Here is a 24,155-nt window from a genome sequence, read left to right on the forward strand (position 1 = left end):
AGGAAGTTCGTATGATTAGCCTAGATTTTAGTGCTACCTTTGACCGTGTTAATCATGAGGCCCTTGTTTTCAAACTCAAATAGTTGGGAGTGGGTGGGTTGTTTCTTAGCATCATTATTGAATTTTTAAGTAATAAATCGCAAGGAGTTGTTGTTGATGGGCACCATAGTGGGTATAGAAATGTGATATCTGGTGTTCCTCAGGGTAGTGATCTTGGCCCATTACTTTTCATACTATATATGCATGACATGTGGTTTGGTCTAGAAAAAAAACTTGTTGCATATGCAGATGATGCTACTCTCTTTGCATCAATCCCATCTCCTGAATGTAGATCTGGTGTTGCTGAATCCCTTAATAGAGATGTAGCTAAAATTAGTCATGGTGCAAATTATGGGGTATGAAGTTGAATTCTAACAAAACTCAAAGTATGATTGTAAGTAGGTCAAGGACTGTGGCTCCTCAACATCTGGATCTCAGCATTGATAATGTTTCTTTAATTTTGTATGACTTAAAATTTTAGGTATGATTCTCGACAGCAAATCTACTTTTGAGAAACGCTTTAGGTCTGTGTCTTCTTCAATTGTACAAAATATTGGCTTATTGAGAAAGTCTTTCAAGATTTTTGGTGATCAATCTATTCTGAAGAAGTGTTTTAATCCATTCATTCTTACCTTGTTTCCAACTGATTACCGCCCAATTTCCAGAACTCCCATATTATCTAAAGTTTTTGAACGTCTTTTGGCAAAGTGTCTTAATAGGTTTGCTGAAGGTAATCATCTGTTCCCTAGTTTGCAATTTGGTTTTCGTAAAGGTCTTGGAGCATGTGATGCCCTTCTTACAATCTCCAATGCGTACAAAAATCCCTTGATTATGGTCAGGAAGTTTGTATGATTAGCCTTGATTTTAGTGCTGCCTTTCACCGTGTTAATCATGAGGCCCTTGTTTTCAAAATGAAACAGTTGGGAGTGGGTGGGTTGTTTCTTAGCATCATTATTGAATTTTTAAGTAATAAATTGCAAAGAGTTGTTGTTGATGGGCACCATAGTGGGTATAGGAATGTGATATCTGGTGTTCCTCAGGGTAGTAATCGTGGCCCATTACTTTTCATAATATATATGCATGACATGTGGTTTGGTCTAGAAAACAAGCTTGTTGCATATACAGATGATGCTACACTCTTTGCATCAATTCCATCTCCTGAATGTAGATCTGGTGTTGCTGAATCCCTTAATAGAGATGTAGCTAAAATTAGTCATGGTGCCAATTATGGGGTATGAAATTGAATCCTAACAAAACTCAAAGTATGATTGTAAGTAGGTCAAGGACTGTGGCTCCTCAACATCTGGATCTCAGCATTGATGTTTCTTTAATTTTGTATGACTTAAAATTTTAGGTGTGATTCTCGACAGCAAATTTACTTTTGAGAAACACATTAGGTCTGTCTTCTTCAATTGCACAAAATATTGGCTTATTGAGAAAGTCTTTCAAGATTTTTGGTGATCAATCTATTCTGAAGAAGTGTTTAATTCTTTCATTCTACCTTGTTTTGAGTATTGTTCTCCTTTTGGTCTTCAGCTGCTGATTCTCATCTTAATTTGTTGGACAAGAACTTACGGTCTATTAAATTTATTATTCCTGATCTAGATATTAACCTCTGGCACCGTCGTTCAATTAGTTCATTATGCATGTTGCATAAGATATTTTATAATTCTGACCATCCTTTACATTCAGATCTTCCCGGACAGTTCCATCCTGTTCGTAATACTAGGTATGCAGTTAATTCTAATTCTCAGGCCTTCTCCATCATGAGGCTCAATACTACACAATACTCTATTAGTTTTATTCCAGCTGTGACCAAGTTGTGGAATGATCTTCCTAATTGGGTAGTTGAATCAGTTGAACTTCAAAAGTTCCAACTTGCAGCAAATGTTTTTATGTTGAATAGGCTTGCACAAGTCCTTTTATAGTTCATAAATTAAATCACAAATTCTAAGTAATTTGTATTTTTCTTAATAGTACTTGCCTCGAACTACTTTCTTAGGAGTATCTGGGATCTCCTCCCTATCCGACCAAGAATTTTGCGTAGTTCCCCCATCTCCGTTTCCCTTGTTGGGTCGCCCCGTGGTGGATGGATATCGCCTGGAGGTGACCCTGGGTCAGCGCCGAGAGTGTGCTGCTAGGTCTGACTCGCCAGTAAGCATATGTGAAAATACTATTTGAACTCCTGTAAGGCACCTGGGGCAGGATGGGCAGGCCATAACCCGAAAGTAGTTCGAGGCAAGTACTGTTAGGTAAAATACAAACTACTTAGAATTTGTGATTTGTTCCAACACGGAGTACTTACCTTGAACTACTTTCTTAGGAGACTTAGACTTTAAGAGGCGGGAGTGGACTTACAGGCCGGACGACCCGCCATACCGGTACGTGATATGAGACCTAGGTAGCAGGTTAGGTCCAGGGTAGGAGAGTCGGGGAAAGCACGCAAAAGTCTACTTGATTGAAGTCACCTTTATGCATAATCGGACATGGTCTTCTACCACATCCATCTCTCACATGGGAGAAGGGAAAGGAAAAAGGGCAAAAAGGGTAGTAAGGAAAAAGGGGGGGGAGTAAGACGGAAACTTGTGTCGCTTGCAATTACTCCCCTCGGTTTACCTCGGGGCTTTAGCCTTGAACTTTTGAACGGCAGAAATGACTGGTCCGACAGAGGAGTCCAGGGACTTCCTCGTAGAGTCTTTCAGGTAGTGGGCCGTAAAGGTGGACTGCCTGGACCATGTGCCCGCCTTCATGATTTGACCTACTGTCATGTTCTTGTCGAATTCCAAGGAGGTGTTAAGCCCCCCTAATATCATGGGGTCGTGTCTTGCCAGGGACTGCCGACCCCTCACTGTCATAAGCCGTTTTATGATTTGTCGAAGCCAGAAGGAGGCCGTGTACTTAGACACTGCTTTCTACACTGGGCCTGAGGAAACAAACAGACTGTTGATGCCCAGCCGAAGTCTGGCTGTCCTGTTAAGGTACTTCCTGATAGTTCTCACTGGGCACAGGAACAAGTCTTCCGGGTTGTCTGAGTGAGGGAACGCCGGGATCGAGAATCCTTCAAACCTTGGGTCTACGATGGTTGGGTTCTATGTTTTGGCCACCAAAACAGGCAGAAACTAAAAGGCCAGGTCCTTCCACCCTTTCGAGTGTGAGACCTCAAACGACAAGTCGTGGAGCTCATTCACCCTCTTGGCCGAGGCCAGAGCTATCAAGAAAACTGCCTTGAGGGTGAGGTCTTTATCCAGGATAACTTTGAGAGGTTAGCCTAGACCAAACCTTGAGAACCTTAGCCATGTCCCACTGCGGGACCCGAGAGGCGCGGGGGGAACAAGATTGCTCGACACTCCTGATGAGCATGGAAAACTGATGAGAGGCCCACCTGGTCAATGCCTCTGAGTGGAAATACTTGTCCCCGTGCTGCTCGGCCTCTTTGATGGCTGGAATGGAAAACCCCTAGGTAGTCCCTAAGGTAGACTAGGAAGCCTGCAATCCTGTGGACCAATGCATCAAGGGGCCTCAGGTTCTGAACTGCATACCACTTCACAAATGTGGCCCACTTGGCCTGGTAAACCCTGACTGAGGATTTCCTAAGATAACTGGACATCCTCAAGGCTGTTTTCTTCGAGTATCCTTCCTTCCATAGTAGACGCCCGATAACCTCCACGCGTGTAGCTGAAGGCACTGGGGGTTTTCGTGAAACCTTTGGAAGTGGGGAGGAAGGATAGCCAGGTCTTGTAGGTCCGCGAGCCACACTCTCTCCGGCCACCAGGGCGCTACCAAAATCAACCTTGTATCTCTTGGCTGCTTGATCCTGTTGAGAACCTGCCTGAGAAACCTGAAATGAGGAAAGGCATATACTTCGAATCCGTCCCACGAGTGTTGGAAGTTGTCTTCGAACTCTTCTGCTGGGTCTGGCACCGGGGAACTGTGTGTTGAGCCCCGTGGCGAAAAGGTCTATCAGTGGTGAGCTCTACCTCTGGAAGACCTTCTGGGCTACCTGTGGGTGTAGGGACCACTCTGACCCCACTACTTGCCCTGTCCTGCCGAGGCCGTCGGCTAGAACGTTCCTCTTCCTGGAATGAACCTGGCTGTGAGGCTGATGTGTTCCTTTTCGGCCCATTCCAGTTTTTGATACGTGAGGTTGCACAACCCCCTTGATCTCAATCCATCTTGCTTCTTTATGTATGCCACCACGGTGGCATTGTCGCACCTGAGTGCTACCATGTTTCCCCCGGTGACGATGGGCGAACCTTGCGAGGGCCTTTTGGCCTGCTAGTAACTCGAGCATGTTTATGTGAAGGGTCTTCTCCTCCGGGGACCACTTCCTCTCTGCTGTTTCCCCGAGCAGATGGGCTACCCACCCCTCCTTTGATGCCTCTGTGAAGAGCAACACCTCTGGAGAAACGGACGCGAATGGTAACCCCTGAAGGGTGTTAGCCCTGTCGGATCACCCGAGGAACATGTTCCTGGAGTCCGGAGACATCTTGACTAGTTCTTGAGGAGGGGCTCCTGGTGGCCAACGGTCCTTCAATTTCCATTGGACTGGTCTCAGCTTGAGCCTCCCCTGAGGAACCAACTTCTCCCACGAGACCAGATGGCCCACGAGCTTTGCCAGTCCTTGGCTTTTAGGAATGGTCGAATAACTTGATCCAGGTTGCTCAGCCTCTCTTGAGAGGGGAACGCCCTCCTAATTGGGAGTCCAGGACCATCCCTAGGTACGTTATCCTGGTGGTGGGGTCTAACTGGGACTTTTCCAAGTTGATGGTGATCCCTAGTTCCCTGCAGAACTGCAATAGCTTCGCTCCTTGGTCCTTTAAGACTGTCTCTGAGGCTGAAAGCAGCAATCAGTCGTCTAGGTACTGGATCAGCCTGATGCCCTGCTTGTGGGCCCAGGCTGATACTACGGTGACCACCCTCGTGAACACCTGAGGAGCCGTTGACAGTCCGAAGCAGAGAGTCCTGAACTGCAGAGACTGGAATCCCCACTTCACTTTGAGGAACTTCCTGCTGGAGGGATGCACGGGGATCTGAAAAGGTTGTTCTTGATGATCCATGGACATCATGAAATCCCCTTCCCTCAAGGCTGCTAGCACTCCTTGAGCCGGCATATTTTGCCTAAAGGGGGACTGGACTGGGGCACCGCTCCTGCGGGAGGGCCGCGGGGATGCTGCCAGGAAGTGGTGCCGTAGGTGGGTTGGCCACGTCCGCTGATGGTCTCCTATGGGGAGGACGTCTTGCCAATGACAGCCTGGGCTCCCCTGAATCCTTAATTTTGCCCACTCTCTCCATAGTTTCCGCTACTGCCTGCAGAAGTAACATGGTCTCACCCCACACTGGCGCATTCCTCCGAAACTTTGTTTCCCGTTCGGGAAGTTTACGGGAGATCCTGAAAGGACCTTGTCCCTCCTCCTTAACACCCAGTTTGCCGACTGGGTCAGGGGCTGGAAGGTAAGGGACTTCATCGTCTTCCCTCCCGAGCGAATGAGTTCTTGTAGAAGGGCCCGATTCCCTGGTACTTGCCAGAACCCTGCCAGGGCGCATGCCCACTAGTCCACCCAGGAGGTCACATTGACTATAGTTTCCGCTACTGCCTGCAGAGGTAACATGGTCTCACCCCACACTGGCGCATTCCTCCGAAACTTTGTTTCCCGTTCGGGAAGTTTACGGGAGATCCTGAAAGGACCTTGTCCCTCCTCCTTAACACCCAGTTTGCCGACTGGGTCAGGGGCTGGAAGGTAAGGGACTTCATCGTCTTCCCTCCCGAGCGAATGAGTTCTTGTAGAAGGGCCCGATTCCCTGGTACTTGCCAGAACCCTGCCAGGGCGCATGCCCACTAGTCCACCCAGGAGGTCACATTGACTATGTCTCGCGAGGTGTCCTCCATCATGGAGGCCACTGCTTGGGAGAAAACCACTGGTGCAGTGAGGGATCTGTCATCTGCACTCCCCTGGTTTAATGTTGCAAAGGCTTCTTCCAACGAGTGGGGACCTGCATGACGCCCGTCTGGAACATAGAATTTCTTCTGGGTCCTCAGTCCTGGCAGGAGCTTGAAGGACCCTTGGGCTCTTCGGGAGTTCTAATGTCCCCTCAACGTATTTATTGACGTGCTCCATGCCTAGTGCCACGTCCCGCGCTAGGGCCAAGAATCGTTTCCGCTGGCCGGGGTTATCCACCATCCTCCCCAAACCTGAAAGCCAAGCCTGCTCTGATGACGGTTTAGGCTCGTCTAATCTGTGGTGGTGACGGATCAGAGCCAAGACTTGTCTATAGGAGGATACTTAGCCGGGGAACACTCGGCGTGTCTAACAAGCCCTCTACCACTTGTTCTTCCGTGTCGGCTGCTGCATCCTCGAGCACGGATGGATCCATGGGGGCATCTGTATCCCTCACTTCTGGCTGGTCTGATGGAGCGGCTTCCTCCATCACGGATGGAGGCGGTGGGACGGAGGTAGCCGTCACGGGTCTACCCCCTCCCGGGGAAATCTATGGGGTGTAAGTAGCCTGATATGCCAGTGGCCTACTCCGATGCTTGGCTGGGGCTGGCCTGGCAACGGATATGGATGCCATGCTGCCGGGCTGAGCCAGCGGCTGCCTCCGTTGGACGGATGGAGCCGGTGACTTGCCAGGCAAAGGCAAGGTAAAGATTACGTGTGTCAACGTCTGCATCCGACGGGCGGTCGGAACCGAAGAGACACTGGGCAAAGATGCGGGGCCCTTTCCAGCGGCCACTGAGGCAGGCACTGGAGTGACAAGAGCCCTGTTCGACCCGCTAGGGATGAAAGCCACTTTGCTTCCGTCACGGATGGAGCCGTCAGGACGGAGGTTGCCGTCATGGGTCTACCCCCTCCCGGGGAAATCCGTGGGGTGTAAGTACCCTGATATGTCAGCGGCCGCCTCTGATGCTTGGATGGGGCTGGCCGGGACGATGGCGCGGCTGGCTCCATCACGGATGAAGCCGTCATGGGTATGTCAGCGGCCGCCTCCGATGCTTGAATGGGGCTGGCCGGGACGATGGAGAGTCTGGCTCCATCACGGATGGCGCCACCAAGACGGAGGTAGCCGTCATGGGTCTACCCCCTCCCGGGGAAATCTGTGGGGTGTGAGTACCCTGGTATACCAGCGGTTGACCATGAAGCCTGAATGGAGCTGTCGTGGTACCGGATATGGATGCCAAGCTGCCGTGTCGAGTCAGCGGCTGTCTCCGCTGGACGGGTGGAGCCAGTGACTTGCCGGGCAACGGCAAGGTAACGTTTATGTGTGCCAACGGCTGCATCCGACGAGCGGACGGAGCCGAAGAGACACTGGGCGCGGGGGCGGCTCCAGCGGCCACCGGGGCCGGCACTGGAGTGGAAAGAGCCCTATTCGACCCGCTAGGGGGGAAAGCCACTTTAGCCCATTTCCTCTTGGAGGAATTCCTCTTCTTGCTCTTCTTCCTCGAGACCTTGGCCTTCCTAATGGAAGGGCCTACGAAAGAGCTGGACTTCCTCTTTTTAGACCTCTTCCGCTTCCTTCTCGTCTCTCGCTTCCTGACTTCCCCCACACCGGGTCTTCATTCGAGACGGGTCCTGCGGGCACCAGAACCTCGTCTACAGTACACACTCCCGCCCCACTAGCAGACTCCCCACACGTCTGCGTAGGCACAATACACCCTAAATCATCAACATCAGACTCATGGGGAATGGCAATGGGCCGTTTCCTCGCAACAGACTTACCTCGTCCCCTACTCTGGGTAGGGGAAGGGGAAGGAGAACCTCTCTCCGATGGGGCTTACCAGTCTTAGGCCCGGGACAGCGACGCTCGGATTCCAAAAGGAAAGCACTGGAACACCAAACAACACTACTGTAGTAATAATGTGAAAGGATGTGAATGGTAAGGCACAAAGAGATGGGGAAGCACAAAGGAAACACGTGGTAACACAAAGGCGGGTCGGACAGGATGAAGAGAGAGCGGCGAGATTTTATCTACACCGCGACCAGATGCTTACTGGCGAGTCAGACCTAGCAGCACACTCTCGGCGCTGACCCAGGGTCGCCTCCGGGCGAGTATTCATCCACCACGGGGCGACCTAACAAGGGAAACGGAAATGGGGGAACTATGCAAAATTCTTGGTCGGATAGGGAGGAGATCCCAGATACTCCTAAGATAATAGTTTGAGGTAAGTACTCCGTGTTGGAACAAATATGTTTTAATGTTGTTAATGTTTTTAAAGTATTTTATTTTAATTTTCATTACTTCTTATTTCGTTTATTTATTTCCTTTCCTCACTGGGCTATTTTTCCCTGTTGGAGCCCTTGGGCTTATAGCATCTTGCTTTTCCAACTAGAGTTGTAGCTTAGCTAGTAATGATAATAATAAGAGGAAAGTAGCCACTGAACATTGCCGTAGTTAACCCCTTGAGGGGGAAGAATTGTTTGGTAATCTCAGTGTTGTCAGGTGTATGAGGACAGAGGAGAATATGTAAAGAATAGGCCAGACTATTCGGTGTATGTGTAGGCAAAAGGAAGTTGAGCAATAACCAGAGAGAAGGATCCAATGTAGTTCTGTCTGGCTAGTCAAATGACCCAAAAACTCTAGTGGTAATATCTCAACAGGTGGCTGGTGCCCTGGCCAACCTACTATCAAATGGGGATCCTGCTGTGCACCACGCTTCAACACCTCCAGAAGCCGGTACTTCATAGGGAAATTGGAAAGTCCCAAATATGGCCTCAACCATGAAGAGCGTCAGGGGAAGACTCCTCACAGGGGAAACAACGGGGTCCTCCAATTCCGGAGATTAACCTGGGGTCAAAGGCACATCACTCTTACCCGATGTTGGGTGGAGGGGGGAGTTTCTGTGGAAGAAGAACAAAGTCCAGGTTTCTTGGCCTTCGAGGCAGAGCTCGGGATTGAATAATCCCTCTTCAGTTTCTTTGGCAGAACTGCTCCCACGGGAGGATGGGCACTCCTGACAATCACAACAAGGAGACTTCTCTATGTAGGAGTGTCCTCTGCATGGATGGCAAAGCTTGTGCGGGGGAACGGAATGTGCCATAAGAGTGGCTAGCCATGCCTGAGCAAACCCAAATGATACTTCTTCAAAAACAGTACAATTGCACCTGTAAAGAGAAAGAGAACAAAGTTAGTACTGTACAGCCGATTCAACAAAAAATGGAAAGGCAGCCGAGAACTTCTGCTCTTTACTGTGGCCAAATTAAAGTTGTTCAGGTAGTGAGTGAGCGAGTGGACCGGGAGTATCCACCGCTACTGCCGGGAGGTTGGCTGCCACCTTGCTCAGAGTTTTTATGGCCAGAACGGCAGCTTGTGCTGTAAAACCTAGTAAAGAACGAGGGTTTGTATTCATGTCAGAACAAATTTAGTTCATACTACTGTATGTGGAGTATGAACATTATGGTTTTATGTTGTGAAGGTCACTAATGTAATGCTTTATCATCAAATTGACATTTCCAGTAACCATATCAAAGTTAAAATTAGATAGACTTGCCTCTTATTTAATCACTGTAAATTAATTTTCTCCTGAATATGTCATGTCCATGAGAATATAGTAAAACAACTAAGGTTTGGTTATTTATGAGTCTTGAAATTAAATACTTTGAATATTTTATAGTAACAATGATAAATACATTGTATTTTTTTCAGGGGAAACAAATTCTTCTTTAGAAAGAAACCTCTCGAAAGCTTTCCAAGAACCATTGGTGAAGAAGACCTCCCACATGGCAAACCTCATTACCTCTGTTCCAGCGGCTCAGACATCTACATTTGCAGCTAATGCAGCCTTGAACAGTGTGACGTCAAACCTTTCTAATATAGATTTAATGTTACAAGGATTGAGTCACATCAATGCTTTTGATACGTTAAAGTCACAACCTTATTCTTTGTGAAGCAAAACAATTCAAAATCAAATTTTTGAGATTATGTAAATACTTTACCCTCTCTAAGATATATTTGTTTGTAGCTGTAGAGAATCGTTAACTACAAAAGTTTTTGACAATTTTTTAATGTACTGTGGTAACAAAGTAGTGCATATTCAATATAAATCTTTCCATATACTTTATTATAGAATTTTAAAGCAAACATAGATAACAATCACCATGGCTTTATTAATACCTTAAAACTAGTGCACAGCATATATAGTACATATAAATATGCATGATAAAAAAAATTCTGTCTTTCATAAATGGATCACAAGCTAAATCATTACTCTAGTCATTTGTATCATTTTGGGCCCTATGAAAGCTTTGTGCTAATTTTGGAAGCAGCAAGTTTATTTGTTCGCTGAGCATCTTTCTCAGCCTTTCGTCTCAATTGTTCTAATCTTCGTTGTTCTCTTTCATGTTGTCTTTTCTCTTGCAGTGCCAAATCTAGGTCTGCTTCTTCTGCAGCTTCACCTTCCCATCCACTGCAATCTTCTACCCACTCTTCAAGTTCAGAGGACTGAAAGAAAAACATTGTTTTTATTATATATGTTTTATGAAGACACCACAAGTTAAAGCATGCATTTGTACAATGTATCCAAGCTACACCAACTTGTCCAGATCAAAATGGAAAGGACTTCAACTGAATTTGTCAAACAACTACCTAGGCATCACTCCATGCCTCATGCTTCCATTCTTTTGATGGGAAAACTAGTTCCTATGGGTATACAATTGTTTCATCCTTTAAAATGGAGATGTGTCTTCACTGGAATTGGAACGAACGCTAGATAGAACACTAAATTATAAGGTTGCTGTTTATTAACAGGTGGGCCAAATGTGAAGTCCAGTAGTTGGGCTGGAATTCCTAACCACCTAACACAGAAAAGCAACTTATGTCTGGTCATGGCAGATAAGGATGCTATAAGTGTTGATTTTTATTTTTAAGAGCAATCTTGCCTGTAAGCAGAAGTGCACCAAAAGTTAAGCATGTGATGATCGAATTTTGTTTTTGGGGATATGACCTTCAAAATACAATGTGTTGTGTACCTTTGCGATAAGTTGCCTATTAGCAGCATCCTCCCCCTTTACTGTGCTGTTCTACCTTTTCTGATCAGGACACAATATTTTAGTGTAAATCATCTTGCTTCATGGTAGTTCTCTCCTTGGGAGGGAGTTACCTGATTTAGACTGAGTTTTGCCTGTATTCGCTAAGTTTTGAAAATTGTCTGGCATGCTCACTTGATGACAAGTATTCCCAGTGCTTCCTTTGTGACTAAACCCACAGTGTAGTGGTTTGTGTTGTGGCAGAGAAAGCTCTTGTAGCAGCTTCCTTCTAAGAGGTAGTGCATTCATTATTGGTTGCCCATACCTTGACTTCACTGGGAAGAAAAGACAGTTGGCTAGGGGAAGAAGATTTCATCCTCTTCCTTTACCCATCTCTTCCTTCCTTGAGAAGACAATGATGAGGATCATAGTTGCGTGGAAAGGCCTTTTGCTAAAAGTTTCCTGGGACTTACAGCAAATGCTCTCCTACTTTGGGAAGGAGTGATGGTACTCACTCATTAACTGGAATCTCTGAGGCCTGTAAAGTGCGCATGAGCCAATGTTACGGTTAGCGCTGTTGCATCAGGAGCAGGTGAGGAGTCCTAGTTTGACAGAACACCAGCATCATAGGCCAGGGGGGTGTGAGTGCATGCACCAACATTTCTTCTTCCTATTGTGAAATAGATTTTGTTCCAACACAAATACAAATGCTCATTCTTCAAGTGTTCACAGCCATAAAAACTTGAATGAGGTGGCAAGCGGGAGAGGCTCCCGCTTGGCCCATGACTCACTATCTTCACCATTTTGACTTAGCTACTGGAGAGAGCACACATGCTCGGAGCTACTCTGTTTCTGTGCATCGGGCTATAATTAACTTTGTTTTCTTTCTCTTTTCAGGTGTGCTTGCGCTATTTTCCCGAGGAAACAGCATGTTGATCTGTCCCGGTATGGACGGCCGGCTTTGTGGCACCTTACGTTCCCCTCTGGAGACTGAACCTCACCAGCTTTGCCCTTCGTGCAGAGGACACTCCTGCACGGAGGCGTCACCCTGCGACAAGTGTCGGAAGTGGCCATTCTCACAATGGGAGCATTTCGGCTGAAGGAGGAAGAAGTCTAAAAGGGGCTCTTTGACCCCAAGCTCTTCTTTGAAGGCCAAAGTTAGACATAACGGATGTGCCTTTAACCCCTGGACGACTCTTGAGCCTGGAGGCCTCTGTTACACCCTTCTATCAATGAAAGTCCTCCCTTGATGCCCTTTATGGGCTATGACCTTCATAGGAAATTTTGTGTTCTCCTTTGAAGGACAAACTGTTAGAGGAGTTGAAACATAGTGAACAGCAGGACCCTCCACCTCCTCCTGAAGAGGTCGGCTTAGGCAGTTCCTCCTCCCATGCCAATGGAAGGGATCCCCTTCCCTTGTTCTTTGTGCCCTTTGCTTCTTCCTAAGCAGTTCCTCCTCCACCTGAGGTTCTACAGGTTGTTGCCCTCGGGATAACAATCTTGCGAAGGTGCCTGGTGAGCCCGCTTAGCTTAAAGGTCACCCCAGGAAACCCTGGTAGACACCCTCATGTTTGTGCGTGGTTTGCCATGCTTGACCTACTTCATAATCTTCTCGTATGCGTGCTTGCGGTTACTCGGCACCTCACTCTAGCTCCTTGGAGCGAGCCTGCATCCTGTAGTCCTACAATGGTATGTAGATCCCACTAAAACACCGTCACTTACCATCAGTAGGTCATGCTCGGGAGGAGCCCACCCTTGCATACATACATACATTACCCGAGAACAGGTAAATTCGTAACTCCGTATTAGGAGAGAAAGTTCCAGTGAAGAGGAAATGTCTACTCCATTCAATCTAAAGGGAAGACTCGAGGCTGAGCGACAGCCTTTTACTGCCGAAACTGAAAGGAGCATTTCCTCTCGCAGATATACAAAGAACTCCACTATTGCTGGAACAGTGGCTTCGAGAGGAGAGATACCCCTTCCACGACACCAACACACCAACCACAGAAGACGTTCCACTTCACCTGGTAGAATGCTGCTGATGACTTTCGCAGGTGTCCAGACATTCTTTTCGCAACTTGTTGCGAAAAGCCTCTCTAAGAGAGATGCTGGAAAGTCTTCAGGCGTGAAGTTGATTCACCCTTCTCTGTATTAGGGGCCTTCAAGCAAGTTAGCCGAGGGAGAGCGCCATTAGAATGTCGGAGTACTAATCTGAACCTTCGTGGTCATCACTCTCTAGGGGGGTCAAAATCAAGATATGATTCTCGTTCCTCTCTCCAAAGAGGGGAATAAGACCAAGAGAAGCTCTCCACTGTCCTTCCTAAGGGTGCAGGTTGACCCCCAAAGCTTGAACTTCTTGTGAACTCCTCTGGAGGAGGAGACTGGTGGATGTCTTCCTATCCCTTGATGTCCTAAGCTCAGGATCTGAAGGAAGCTGCTGGAGGCTCTCATCATCCCTTCTCTAACTGTAAGAGAGCAAGAAGACTTGAAGACCGTGCCTAAAAATATGGCTTACAAATTTATGCAAGGTTCAATTTGAGTAACCTTTCCCTCCTTCTAAAATCTATATCACATAAATATGGAAAGAGCAGGATCCATACACATGGGGAAAATCTACGTTCTAGCCCCTTCCCCTGTCTTGAACCTTGATGGAAAAATGAGAACACCTCCACTGAGCCTTCAGAGAACAAGGGGAGGAGACTGGTGGATGCCTTTCTATCCCTTGATGTCCTAGGCTTGGGATCTGCACGGATTTTATCCGTTCCGAAGGAAGCTGCTGGAGGCCCTCATCATCCCTTCTCAAACTGTAAGAAAGAGAGCAAGGAGACTCAAGACCGTGCCTAAAAATAAGGCTTGCAAATTCATGCAAGGTTCAATTTGAGTAACCTTTCCCTCTTTCTAAAATCTATATCACATAAATATGGAAAGAGGAGGATCCATACATATGGGGGAAATCTACATGCTAGCCCCTTCCCCTGTGTCTTGAACCTTGGAGGAAAAATGAGAACACCTCCATTCCAAATATTCTACTATATTCCCAAACAATTCTTTGTACGTGAAATTATTGCACTACAGGTGAATAAAATTCATGGGTTATTCACTTATCCATTATCATCTTTCTATTGATTAAAGTCATAAGATCATAAAACTGACATTGAGGGGTTATTGACTAGTCTAACCTAAATGAGGTTGGAAAATTCAAATAAAATCACATATTTTTAGTAATTTGTATTTTTCCTAACATACTTACCGAGAACTACTTTCTTAGGAGGTACCTGGAATCTCCTCTCAACCGACCAGAGTTTTGTGTAGTTTACCCTACTTCCATTTTCTGTGAAGACTACCCCAAGCGGAAGGATACGTGCCCTGAGGCTAGTCCCGAGCCAGGTCGCGCGTTGGCTTGGGTCTTGACCCTCAGTAAGTTCTTGGATGTTAAAAATAACTAAGGGTCAGAAAGGCACTCGGGGAAGGAAGGGAGGGCCATTACCCAAAAGTAGTTCTCGGTAAGTATGTTAGGAAAAATACAAATTACTAAAAATTTGTGATTTGTTCCAACACAGAGACTTACCTCGAACTACTTTCTTAGGAGACTTACACTTTAGGAGGTGGGAGTGTCTACCTGACCTAGACTCAACTAAGCAGAACGGCTGAGAACCTAGAGAGGAGACTAGGTTCTAAGGTTGACGGAAAACGAACCGTAGGAAAACTACACAAAGAGCTCACACTAGTGTCTAAGTACTCACCCTTAAAAAACTTCTTGCTGCTGTGTCCAGTGATGAAACTGTGAATCCATGTCTTGATCAGTCTCTACTTGGTCAAATCTCCGGGGAAAGAAGAGAAAAAAGAAGACAAGGGGAAAAGGGAAAACGAAAGTGTCTCTTTTTGGTCTTGATAATCGCGATTATACCTGGGGCTTTGGCCGTTAAATCGCTTGGAGCGTGGAGATGACTGTGCCTATAGAGAACCCGTCTAGAGACTTCCTCGAAAATTCTTTGAGATAGTGGGCTGTGAACGTAGATTGGTTCGACCAGGTGCCTGCCTTGAGGATCTGCACTACTACCATGTTTCTCTCAAAGGCAAGAGCGGTACTTATACCTCTAATGTCATGTGGTCTGGGCTTACCTGGAAGGGGAAGACCGGCACTACTATAGGCCTTGATGATTACCTGTCGAAGCCAAAAGGAGATGATTTTCTTAGAGATCTTCGGAGACGAAGAGGTTCTTGATGCCAGGACGGAGACTAGCAGTCCTCTCTAAATATTTCCTTAAGGCCCTGACTGGACACAACTTCAAATCTTCTGGATTACATGACCGAGGAATTGCTGGAACAGTAAACCCTTCGAATCTCGGATCCCAGACAGCTGGATTTTGTGTTTTAGCCACAAACGTAGGAACGAACTTGATTGAGACCTCTCGCCAACCTCTTGTGTGCGAGACTTCGTAGGACAAGCCATGGATCTCGCCCACCCTCTTAGCTGAAGCCAAGGCTAACAAGAAGACCGTCTTGAGCGTGAGATTTCTATCCACCATGTCCTTCAAAGATTCAAAGGGTGGCTCACTCAGCATTTTCAGAACCCTAGCTACATCCCATTGTGGCACCCTGGAGGCTTGAGGAGGGCAGGTTTACTCAAAGCTCCTGATGAGCATAAAGATGTTCCTAGAGGAACCCAGGTTAATGCCTTTCAAGAGGAAAACTTGACCTAACGCTGCACGGACTCCCTTGATGGCTGGAATTGACATGCCCGTGTCCCTGAGATGTACGAGGAAATCCGCAATGTCAGGAATCGAGGCTCCTAAGGGCTTGATGTTTCTGGAGGCGCACCATTTCGTGAAAGTGGCCCATTTTGCCTGGTACACCGCTGCCGATGAGTGCCTCAGATAACAAGACATTCTTTCAGCTGTTCATGCCGAATAACCTTCTTTCCTCAGGAGCCGCTGGATAACCTCCACGCGTGAAGGCGCAGAGATCGTGGATTGTCGTGGAACCTTTGGAAGTGTCGTTGCCTTAGGAGATCTGGTCTGTTTGGCAGAGGTAACGGGGGAAGGCACGCCAACTCTCTTAGGTCCGCGAACCATTCTCTCTCCGGCAGCAAGGCGCTACCAGTCATCCTTAGATTGAGAGCTGTTCTTACTCTGTTGAGCACTTGCTTGATCAGTGTGAAGAGAGGGAAGGCGTACACGTTGAGATTGTCCCACCTGTGTTGAAAGGCGTTTTCCAATGCTGCCTTTGGGTCTGGGACAGGAGAACAGAATACGGGTAGTTGTGCGTTCAGCCTGGTCGCAAAGAGGTCCATCACCAGCGAACCCCACTTTTGGATGGCGAGACTTGCTACCTCTGGATGAAGGGACCATTCGGTCCCTACTACTTGGCCCATCCTGCTGAGTCCGTCGGCTAGGACATTCCTCTTTCCCGGAATGAATCTCGCCGTTATTACGACTTGTTCCGACTCGGCCCAATCCAGAATCTTCAGCGTGAGGTCGCACAACTCCTTCGATTTTAGGCCGCCTTGCTTCCTTATGTAGGCTACTACTGTGGCCTTGTCGCACATTAATGCCACTGTTTCCCCTTAGAAGACCGACGAATTGAAGGCACGCTTTCTGAACGGCCTTCATCTCCAGGACATTGATATGCTGTGTCTTTTCCACCTCCGTCCAAGAACCCCTTGTTGACTCCCCGCGAAGGTGAGCTCCCCATCCTTCCTTGGAGGCGTCCGTGAAGAGGAGCATCTCTGGGGGCTCCGCCGCAAAGGGCATCCCCTTGAGGGTGTTTGCTCGGTCTCTCCACCACTCCAAGGATTGCTTTGTCCTTGGAAGAACAGGAATTACTTTGTAGGGAGACTCTACTTGGTTCCAGAGTCCCTTCAGGTTCCATTGGATGGCCCTGAGTTTCATCCTCCCTTGGGGAACCAGCTTCTCCAAAGACACCAGATGTCCTATCAATCTCTGCCAATCCTTCGCTTTCCTGGGCTGGCCCGATAGGAAGGGACGGAGGATCTGGTCCAGGTTGTTCAGCCTCTCTTCCGATGGGAAGACTCTCACTAGTTGGGAGTCTAGAACCATCCCCATGTACGTCATCCTGGTGGAGGGACACAGGTGAGACTTCAGGTTGATGGTGATACCCAAAACCTTGCAGAATTGCATTAGCTCCGCGCCTTGTTCCTTCAAAACTGCCTCTGAGGAAGAAAGGAGTAACCAGTCGTCCAGGTAGCGAATCAGGCGAATTCCCCGTTCGTGAGCCCATACAGAGACAGTCGTGAATATTATCGTGAAGATTTGGGGCGCTGTCGACAGGCCGAAGCAGAGTCTTGAATTGCAAGATCTGGGTATCCCACTTCACCCGAAGGTACTTTCTGTTGGAGGGGTGAATGGGGATCTGGAAATAGGCGTCCTTGAGATCTATGGAAATCATGAAGTCCCCCCTCCCTCAAGGACTCCAGGACCGACTTCGGGGTGTCCATCTTGAAGCTGGTCTTGCACACAAACTTGTTGAGGGCCGACAGATCTATGACTGGTCTCCAACCCCCCGTCGCTTTCTCCACTAGAAAGAGGCGGCTGTAGAAACCTGGACCCGGCTGCAGCACTGTTTCCATTTCCCCTTTCGCTAACATAGTGGAGGCCTCTTCTTGTAAGGTCTCCCTCTTCAAGGGGTCTATGGGAGCTAACCACTCCGCCTGACTTGCTGGGATAAGGGGTGGAGGGTCTGCCAGGAACGGGAGCCTGTACCCCTCTTTTAACACTGTTACCGTCCAGGGTTCCGCTCCGTGATTCTTCCATGCTTGCCAAAATCGTTTGAGGCACCCCCCTTCCTGAGGCTTGGGCAGGAGGGGGGGGGGGCCTCTCAACCTACCTCCTTCTGGAGAAGCGACCTGACCGGCCTCTCCTGGAAGCTGAGTGGGCTGTTCTATAGGAGGCTGGGGCTGTGGGATCGCCCCTGCGGGAGGGCTGCGAAGGGTGAGACCACAGGGAAGCCGGGGCCTCTCTCCTCACCTGGCTAGGAGGGGCCCGAGACGTCGACGGTCCATCCGGAGGAGGCCTTCTGTAAGTGGGCCTCCTCATGGTATGTGGTCTGGGAGTGTTCACTTCCTTCCATTTCGACAGTTTCTCCACCACTTCCTCCGTCTGTTTTAAGGGGAAGAGTCCGTCACCCCACACAGAAAGGTTCCTCAAGGACCTCGCCTCCCTGTCCGGTATACGCCTGGACAATTTATTTAAGATCGTGTCCCTTCGTCGCAGAACCCAATTGGCGGATAACGCTAGGGACTGACAACTTCAAGGCTCGTCCTCCGGAGCTGATAAGTTCCTTCAGCAGTGCTTGGTTGGATGGCACTGCAGAGTCAGTGGAAGCCTGGATGCCTACAAGTGTCGAGGCCCACCAGTCTAACCAAGAGGCGACGTTGACGAGATATTTGGACATCTCCTCCATCATCGTAGCCTCCAATGGAGAAAAACAGATAGGAGCTGAGGAAGTCCTGTCCTCCGAAGTTCCCTGACCTAAGACTTCCAAGGAGTCTTCCACTTTGCTGGCACCTTATGGCTGTCCTTCCATCCAGTAGTACTTACTCTGGGACTTCAACCCCTGGAGTAACTTGGAGGACCCTTGACCCTTGGAACCTTCAGCGTTTCGTGCCACAACCTTGTCAATGTGAGCACGGCCAAGTCTCACATCTCCGGCTACAGGTAGGGCTAAGGAGGGCTTCTGTTGGATGGGCTCCTCCATTAGTCTATTAAGGCTAGACCGCCAGGCATCCTCGTCCGCAGGCAGTGGTTCCTCGATCCTGTGGTGATGGCGAATCAAACCAATGACCCTCCTATAAGCGGAGTCCTCCGCTGGCGCGGTTTCAGTATCGCCGTCCGCGGTTGAGGAACTGTACTGAAGGAGACCTTCGCACCAATCTGTGGTCTGAGGACGGGCATTGCGGAGGGCCTGGGCACCTCCGTCCGCCGTTTGCTTTTCTTCAAAGGGGAAGAGGCTTCCGTGGGCTTGCCCGACGGAGGAAGCCGTCCCTCCATATCGCTTGGCTGAGCTAACTCGACGAGGCTGCCCGTCCAAAAAGGCAACTCCCTCCGCTGGGCGGGAAGGGAAGCCCCTTTCGAGGTCTTATGCCTGTCGGAAGAGTTCCTTGGATCTTTGTGAGGGTCAATTCTATGGCTGGTGGAGGCCCTTCTAGGAGGACTGTCACCAGGAAGCCAACCCGCAGCGCTCGGGAGAGTAGTAAAGTCCGCGAGCTTACTGCGGGGAACGAGGACCCATTGCTCCTTCGGCAAAGTACTCCTCCTGGGTTTCTTCTTCGGGGACCTTGACCGCTTCTCCCTATGCCGTGACCTAGAGCGGGACCTTGAGGGGTAGCACCGTCTCCTGGATCTGTTCCTCCTCCAATGGTGTCTTCTCCACGCCTCCTCCTCCTCCGACAACGATGAGCCTACCTCCGAGGACCCTGACGACTCCTCGTAACAACTCCGAGAGACGGGAACGTCCGCTTTCGCCATTTTCTGGGTTCTGGATGTCTAAGGCTGAAGGAAAACGTTGGGAACCGCCGATAGAGGGGCTGGGAGAGATATCGGACGATCAACGTTCTGGAACCAGGACTCAAGGTCGTCCTACCCCCCTCAAGGGTGACCTACAGGGAGTTCTCGGGGGCCCCCATCCGAGGGGATCTTCTAACGGCGAATCTTCTTTTCCTGGGGCTCCTTCAGCTGCGGAGGCGCCTGAAACATAAATCCACGATGCTGGTGAAGATACAGGGACATCCTTATTCCTAATAGGGTCGTCCGTAGAGACGTGCCCCCCATGCACAAGGGCATCGTCCTGCGGACTCTCACTAATAAAACTATAACAGGCCCCCACTTGCCTGTAAAGGATCAGCAACCCCAGAATCCTGAAGACACGACTCCTGGGGAAGAACCATTGGCTTCTTCCCCGCAACGGACTTACTCTGGGTAAGGGATGAAGAAGGGACCCTGTCAGACTTCTGGGCAAACGTTTAGACGACTTCTTCTTCTTAGTCCCAAACTTCACCCACTGCATTTCAGTCCACAACACACACTCCGGACACGTGTCCGAAGGAGAGGAAACTCTACCCCTGCACGAAGAGCAAAGGGAGTGCGGGTCCACCTCAGGCTTAGATAAGAATGCACCACACTAGCACAATACTGCAAGACACAGGAATGCAGCGGGAAAGGATAATAAGGGCAAGAGAACACTTTACAAACACAAGAGAATGAGACAAGGAGAGCGTCGAGATGATGTCACGACGCGACCAGATAACTTACTGAGGGTCGAGACCCAAGCTAACGAGCGACCTGGCTCGGGACTAGCCTCAGGGCACGTATCCTTCCGCCTAGGGGTAGTCCTCACAGAAAACGGAAGTAGGGTAAACTACACAAAACTTTGGTCGGTTGAGAGGAGATTCCAAGTACCTCCTAAGAAAGTAGTTCGAGCTAAGTCTCTGTTGGAACAAATAATATTTGAACAACAATTAGACTAGATCAAAAGTTCTGTATAATTTCATGACTATTAAGTGTACATAAACACTCCCAATTTGATAGTGGAAAGCATCATATGCCAGCAACTGAACAGATCAAACATTTGTTTGTTTGGCTAGTGTATGAAAAAAAATCTAGACTGTGTTACAGCAAGGGATTACACTTTTAAAACTTTTAGTAAAAATAAGGGGGAGAAATTTCATAAAACTGGAATAGGTGATAAGATACGAAAACTAAAACACCTCCAGGCTGTCAAGAACGCTGGGAAGTGTGTGAAGTGAAAGGCAACTTATGTTATATGGGTCGATAGCATATACAGTACAGTATAAACAAAACAAATTTATTGAAGGCAATCTTGAACAATAAATTAATCATCCCTGTTACTGTAACGCTAATATTAAGAATACTGCACTGCACTGGGCTGATAGTGCCTCTGAATTTAAGGATCTCTAATACACACTGAGCCTATGCTTTACATGCTGAAACAATGGACCTTGAGAAGGGGAGACAATATTCTTTGATATTTCATGTCATAATGTATTCCCTGTTCTAGCCTTTTACAGGAAAGTTCATGGATAACACACAGCAAATTAACATGAAATAAGAATTAAGTTGCTCTAAGTCATAGTCTACATTTACAAATAGGGAAACATCTGACAGCATAGCATGAAAGAATGTAAATATGAAAAATTAAAAATAATATGACAAATTCGTAGATAATTTGTATTTTTCCTAACTATACAATCCTTAGCTATTTATTAGGGGTTATACTTTAGGCGGAGCTGAAATGACGACCCATTAAAATTTAGTGAGGGTTAACTACCCACACCACTAGTTAGCAGGGGTGGGGGGGGGGGGAGTAGCTTGCTACCACTCCCATTCACACACCTGTGATTTAGTCACGTTGCTTGGAGGTAGGACTTCAAGGGGGATAGGGATGGCGGGCAAGTTTGTATAAATAGCTAAAGTTTGTATAGTTAGGAAAAATACAAATTATCTACGAATTTGTCATTTGTTCCGTAACTGGAATACAAACCATGCTATTTATTAGGGGTGACTTACCCATTCGGAAGCGTGGACGTCCCTGCCAATCTGGCTTTTGGCTTTGCTCGGGGGCTCCTTATCTGAGAATGTTAGTACTCAAAAAATAGGGAGTCCCTGCCCTTGCTAAAACCTTGCTACGCAAGGTCCGCGGCCTACGCAAGCTGTGTTGAGACGGGCAGAAGTGTGACTATCTAGGTAAAGTTATTCAGAGTCTATGTAGGAAAAACCTGATGGAACCAAGACTTTCCCAATACCACCTCGCAAGGTATGGGGACGCAACAGTATTAGCTTAATACTAGGTACACAAGAGAGTATGGTTTACCTGCAGTGGTTTGAGGTCAGCTTATGCAGAGAACCCAGGATGCTGCTTTCCCCACGAGAGGGTAGGATGAAGAAAAGAATAAGAGCCAGTCAAATCTTTTCATTCACGCAGACTAAAACCGGGTAACAGTGCCCTCATCCTTCTGCTACTTGTCCAATAAGGAGCTTGAGGTATACAACCAGCTGTTGTGCAGCCACCACCGGACTGATAGAGATCGTATCGAGTTCCTGTGGGTCACGTCTTGCAGGAGAAAGGTTGTGAAAGTCACCTGGAGCATTCACATCCTTTCTTGTAAAACCTGCGTCAGAGTAATCTGCTAAGAAGGACCAGGGGCATAGTTATGGCCCCTGACACTGTGAGTCATCATGTCAAGATGATGTTTCAGTGATCTTCCTCTAGTCTCTCCCGGTGCTGATGACAAGAGAAGGGACCCGGGTGGGCTATTGCCGTTTTCTTTAGGTAAAGTCTCATACCTTACCCTGGGTACAGTAACGGATGATCTGGATCATCCGTTACTGAGTGGAGACTTGTGTAGGATCTGTCACCTCTGGAAACTGTGTCTGGCGACATACTCAGGGATGAGACTGAACATTGTCTTTCGCCCTTCTCAATAATGGGCGATGTCAAAAGAGAGACCATGAAGTTCCTTGACTCGTATGGTTGCTGTCCGAGTGTGTAGGAACATTGTGTTCTTAAATCAGGAAAAAATTTGTTGCCTGGTGAAGTGGAACATAAGGAGGTCCCTTTAGTGATCGGAGAATTTGAACCATCTTCCGAGAGGAAGGTCTCAATTCCGGCTGGGGAAAGGCAAGTTGTAAGTCCGTATGAGTTAGCAAAAGTCTATCGATGAGAGGGTGTCCCTTTCTTTCAGTTTGAAGGTGAAAGATCAAGGTTGAGTGATCATCTTTACCTGTCAAAACTGATTAGGGGGTCTTTTCCTCTTGTATATACTCGAAGATTCCGCTATTGCTGGAATCGAGGTATCGAGTGGAGAGACACACTTTCACATGACACCAACCACACAAGACGTTATACTGCCCGGTAGACTGATGCTGAGGAATTCCTCAGATATCTAGACAACCTTTTCGCAAAGAGGTATTGGGTAGTCTCCAGGCATACAATCATAACAAAACTATAGCTTGTGGTAATCTGTCGAAGTGGGTTGTCTGTGATGTGGAGAGGGTTCTCTTGGAGACTATCAGGAGCTGCAAAAGGTTTGGAAACTGTTCTGCATAATGCCATAGCGGAGCAAGGAGATTCCCTGAGAGGTTGACCGATGTTCTAGCCTTCTTGAGTGCCCTTCTCCAGATAAAACAGGGACGAGACATAAACATCATTGTTGTACCCACCGTTGTTGCCAAAGAGCCTTGGGGTCTAGGGCTGGGGAGCAACGGCAGCCTGAGATTCAGGAGCGATGTGAACAGATCCCTAGATGGAGGACCTCGTAAAGTCGGAACTTTGTCGGCTACAAGGCACGTTCTTCTAGTCTGGAATGAAGCGGGCTGACAGTGGTACGGAACAGACTTTGGCCCATCTTAGTGTTTATACTGTTAGATGGGAAGAGGCTACGAGCAAGTTCCTTCTTGCTTGTCAATGTGAGTCTCTATGTGGTGTGTCGTCCATTACATCAATGAGTGGTCTGTTAGGAACCGATGAGGCTGCTGATGGACCGGAAAGTTGGCCTTCATCTCTTAAGAGATTTAAGTGAAGGTACTTTCATACTCTGTCCAGAGGGCTGAGGTCATGTGGTACAGCACTATGGTCTCTCCTCTCTTCTTTTAATGTGTTCTAAGCACAACCTCAAGTCCGAGGGGTGTATTTTTCCAAACATACTTACCAGGCTTGTTCCGCCGAGGGCTTGGGCTCATCCAACCTATGGTGTCGTCTGATGAGGGCCAAGACCTTTCGATAAAGAGATGACATCTGATGAGCACTGTCCTCCTTCTACCAAGGCATCCGCTACCAACTCCTCCGCCCGAGAAGACTCGTCGAGGGTGGGAGGGGGAGAGCGGGAAGGGAGCAGCTTCTTCTCCTGCCTTGCAACTGACGGGCCTGCCGGCAGGATGGGCGAATCCGCTGGGACGAGGGTATCCGTCATGGGTCTACCTTGTCCCGCGGGGGCCCCCATGGCTGTGGGCTCCTCAAAGCATGAAGGGCGCCCCTGGTGCTCGCTGAAGACCGCCGAGGTGGCCGCTGATGACGCCAAGCCTTCTGTCCGGAGGAGCGCCTCTCCCAATTGGGCTAAAGAAGCGGGAGCCTTCGTGGCCTTAGAGTCGTCTAGGGAGGCTTGATGCGACGTCCCCTGACGGA

At 48.2% G+C, this 24,155-nt stretch overlaps 2 protein-coding genes across 5 annotated transcripts in view; one reads left to right on the forward strand and one right to left on the reverse strand.

Annotated features, from left to right (window-relative positions):
* LOC137630552 (uncharacterized) overlaps positions 1–10,128 on the forward strand; it is a 99,387-nt gene extending 89,259 nt beyond the window's left edge. For all 4 annotated transcript variants that reach the window (XM_068362074.1, XM_068362073.1, XM_068362072.1 and 1 more), the window contains one exon: positions 9,679–10,128. In XM_068362074.1, the coding sequence (XP_068218175.1) occupies positions 9,679–9,920 (242 nt within the window). In that variant the 3' untranslated portion in view covers positions 9,921–10,128. The remainder of the gene's footprint in view (positions 1–9,678) is intronic.
* Positions 10,120–24,155, reverse strand: part of LOC137630550 (receptor-binding cancer antigen expressed on SiSo cells-like) — a 109,399-nt gene continuing 95,363 nt past the window's right edge. The window contains exon 5 of the mRNA XM_068362070.1: positions 10,120–10,473. Coding sequence (XP_068218171.1) covers positions 10,267–10,473 — 207 coding nt within the window. The 3' untranslated portion in view covers positions 10,120–10,266. The remainder of the gene's footprint in view (positions 10,474–24,155) is intronic.

This window comes from Palaemon carinicauda, chromosome 38, assembly GCF_036898095.1.
Source record: "Palaemon carinicauda isolate YSFRI2023 chromosome 38, ASM3689809v2, whole genome shotgun sequence".
In the NCBI taxonomy this organism is placed as follows: Eukaryota; Metazoa; Arthropoda; class Malacostraca; order Decapoda; family Palaemonidae; genus Palaemon; species Palaemon carinicauda.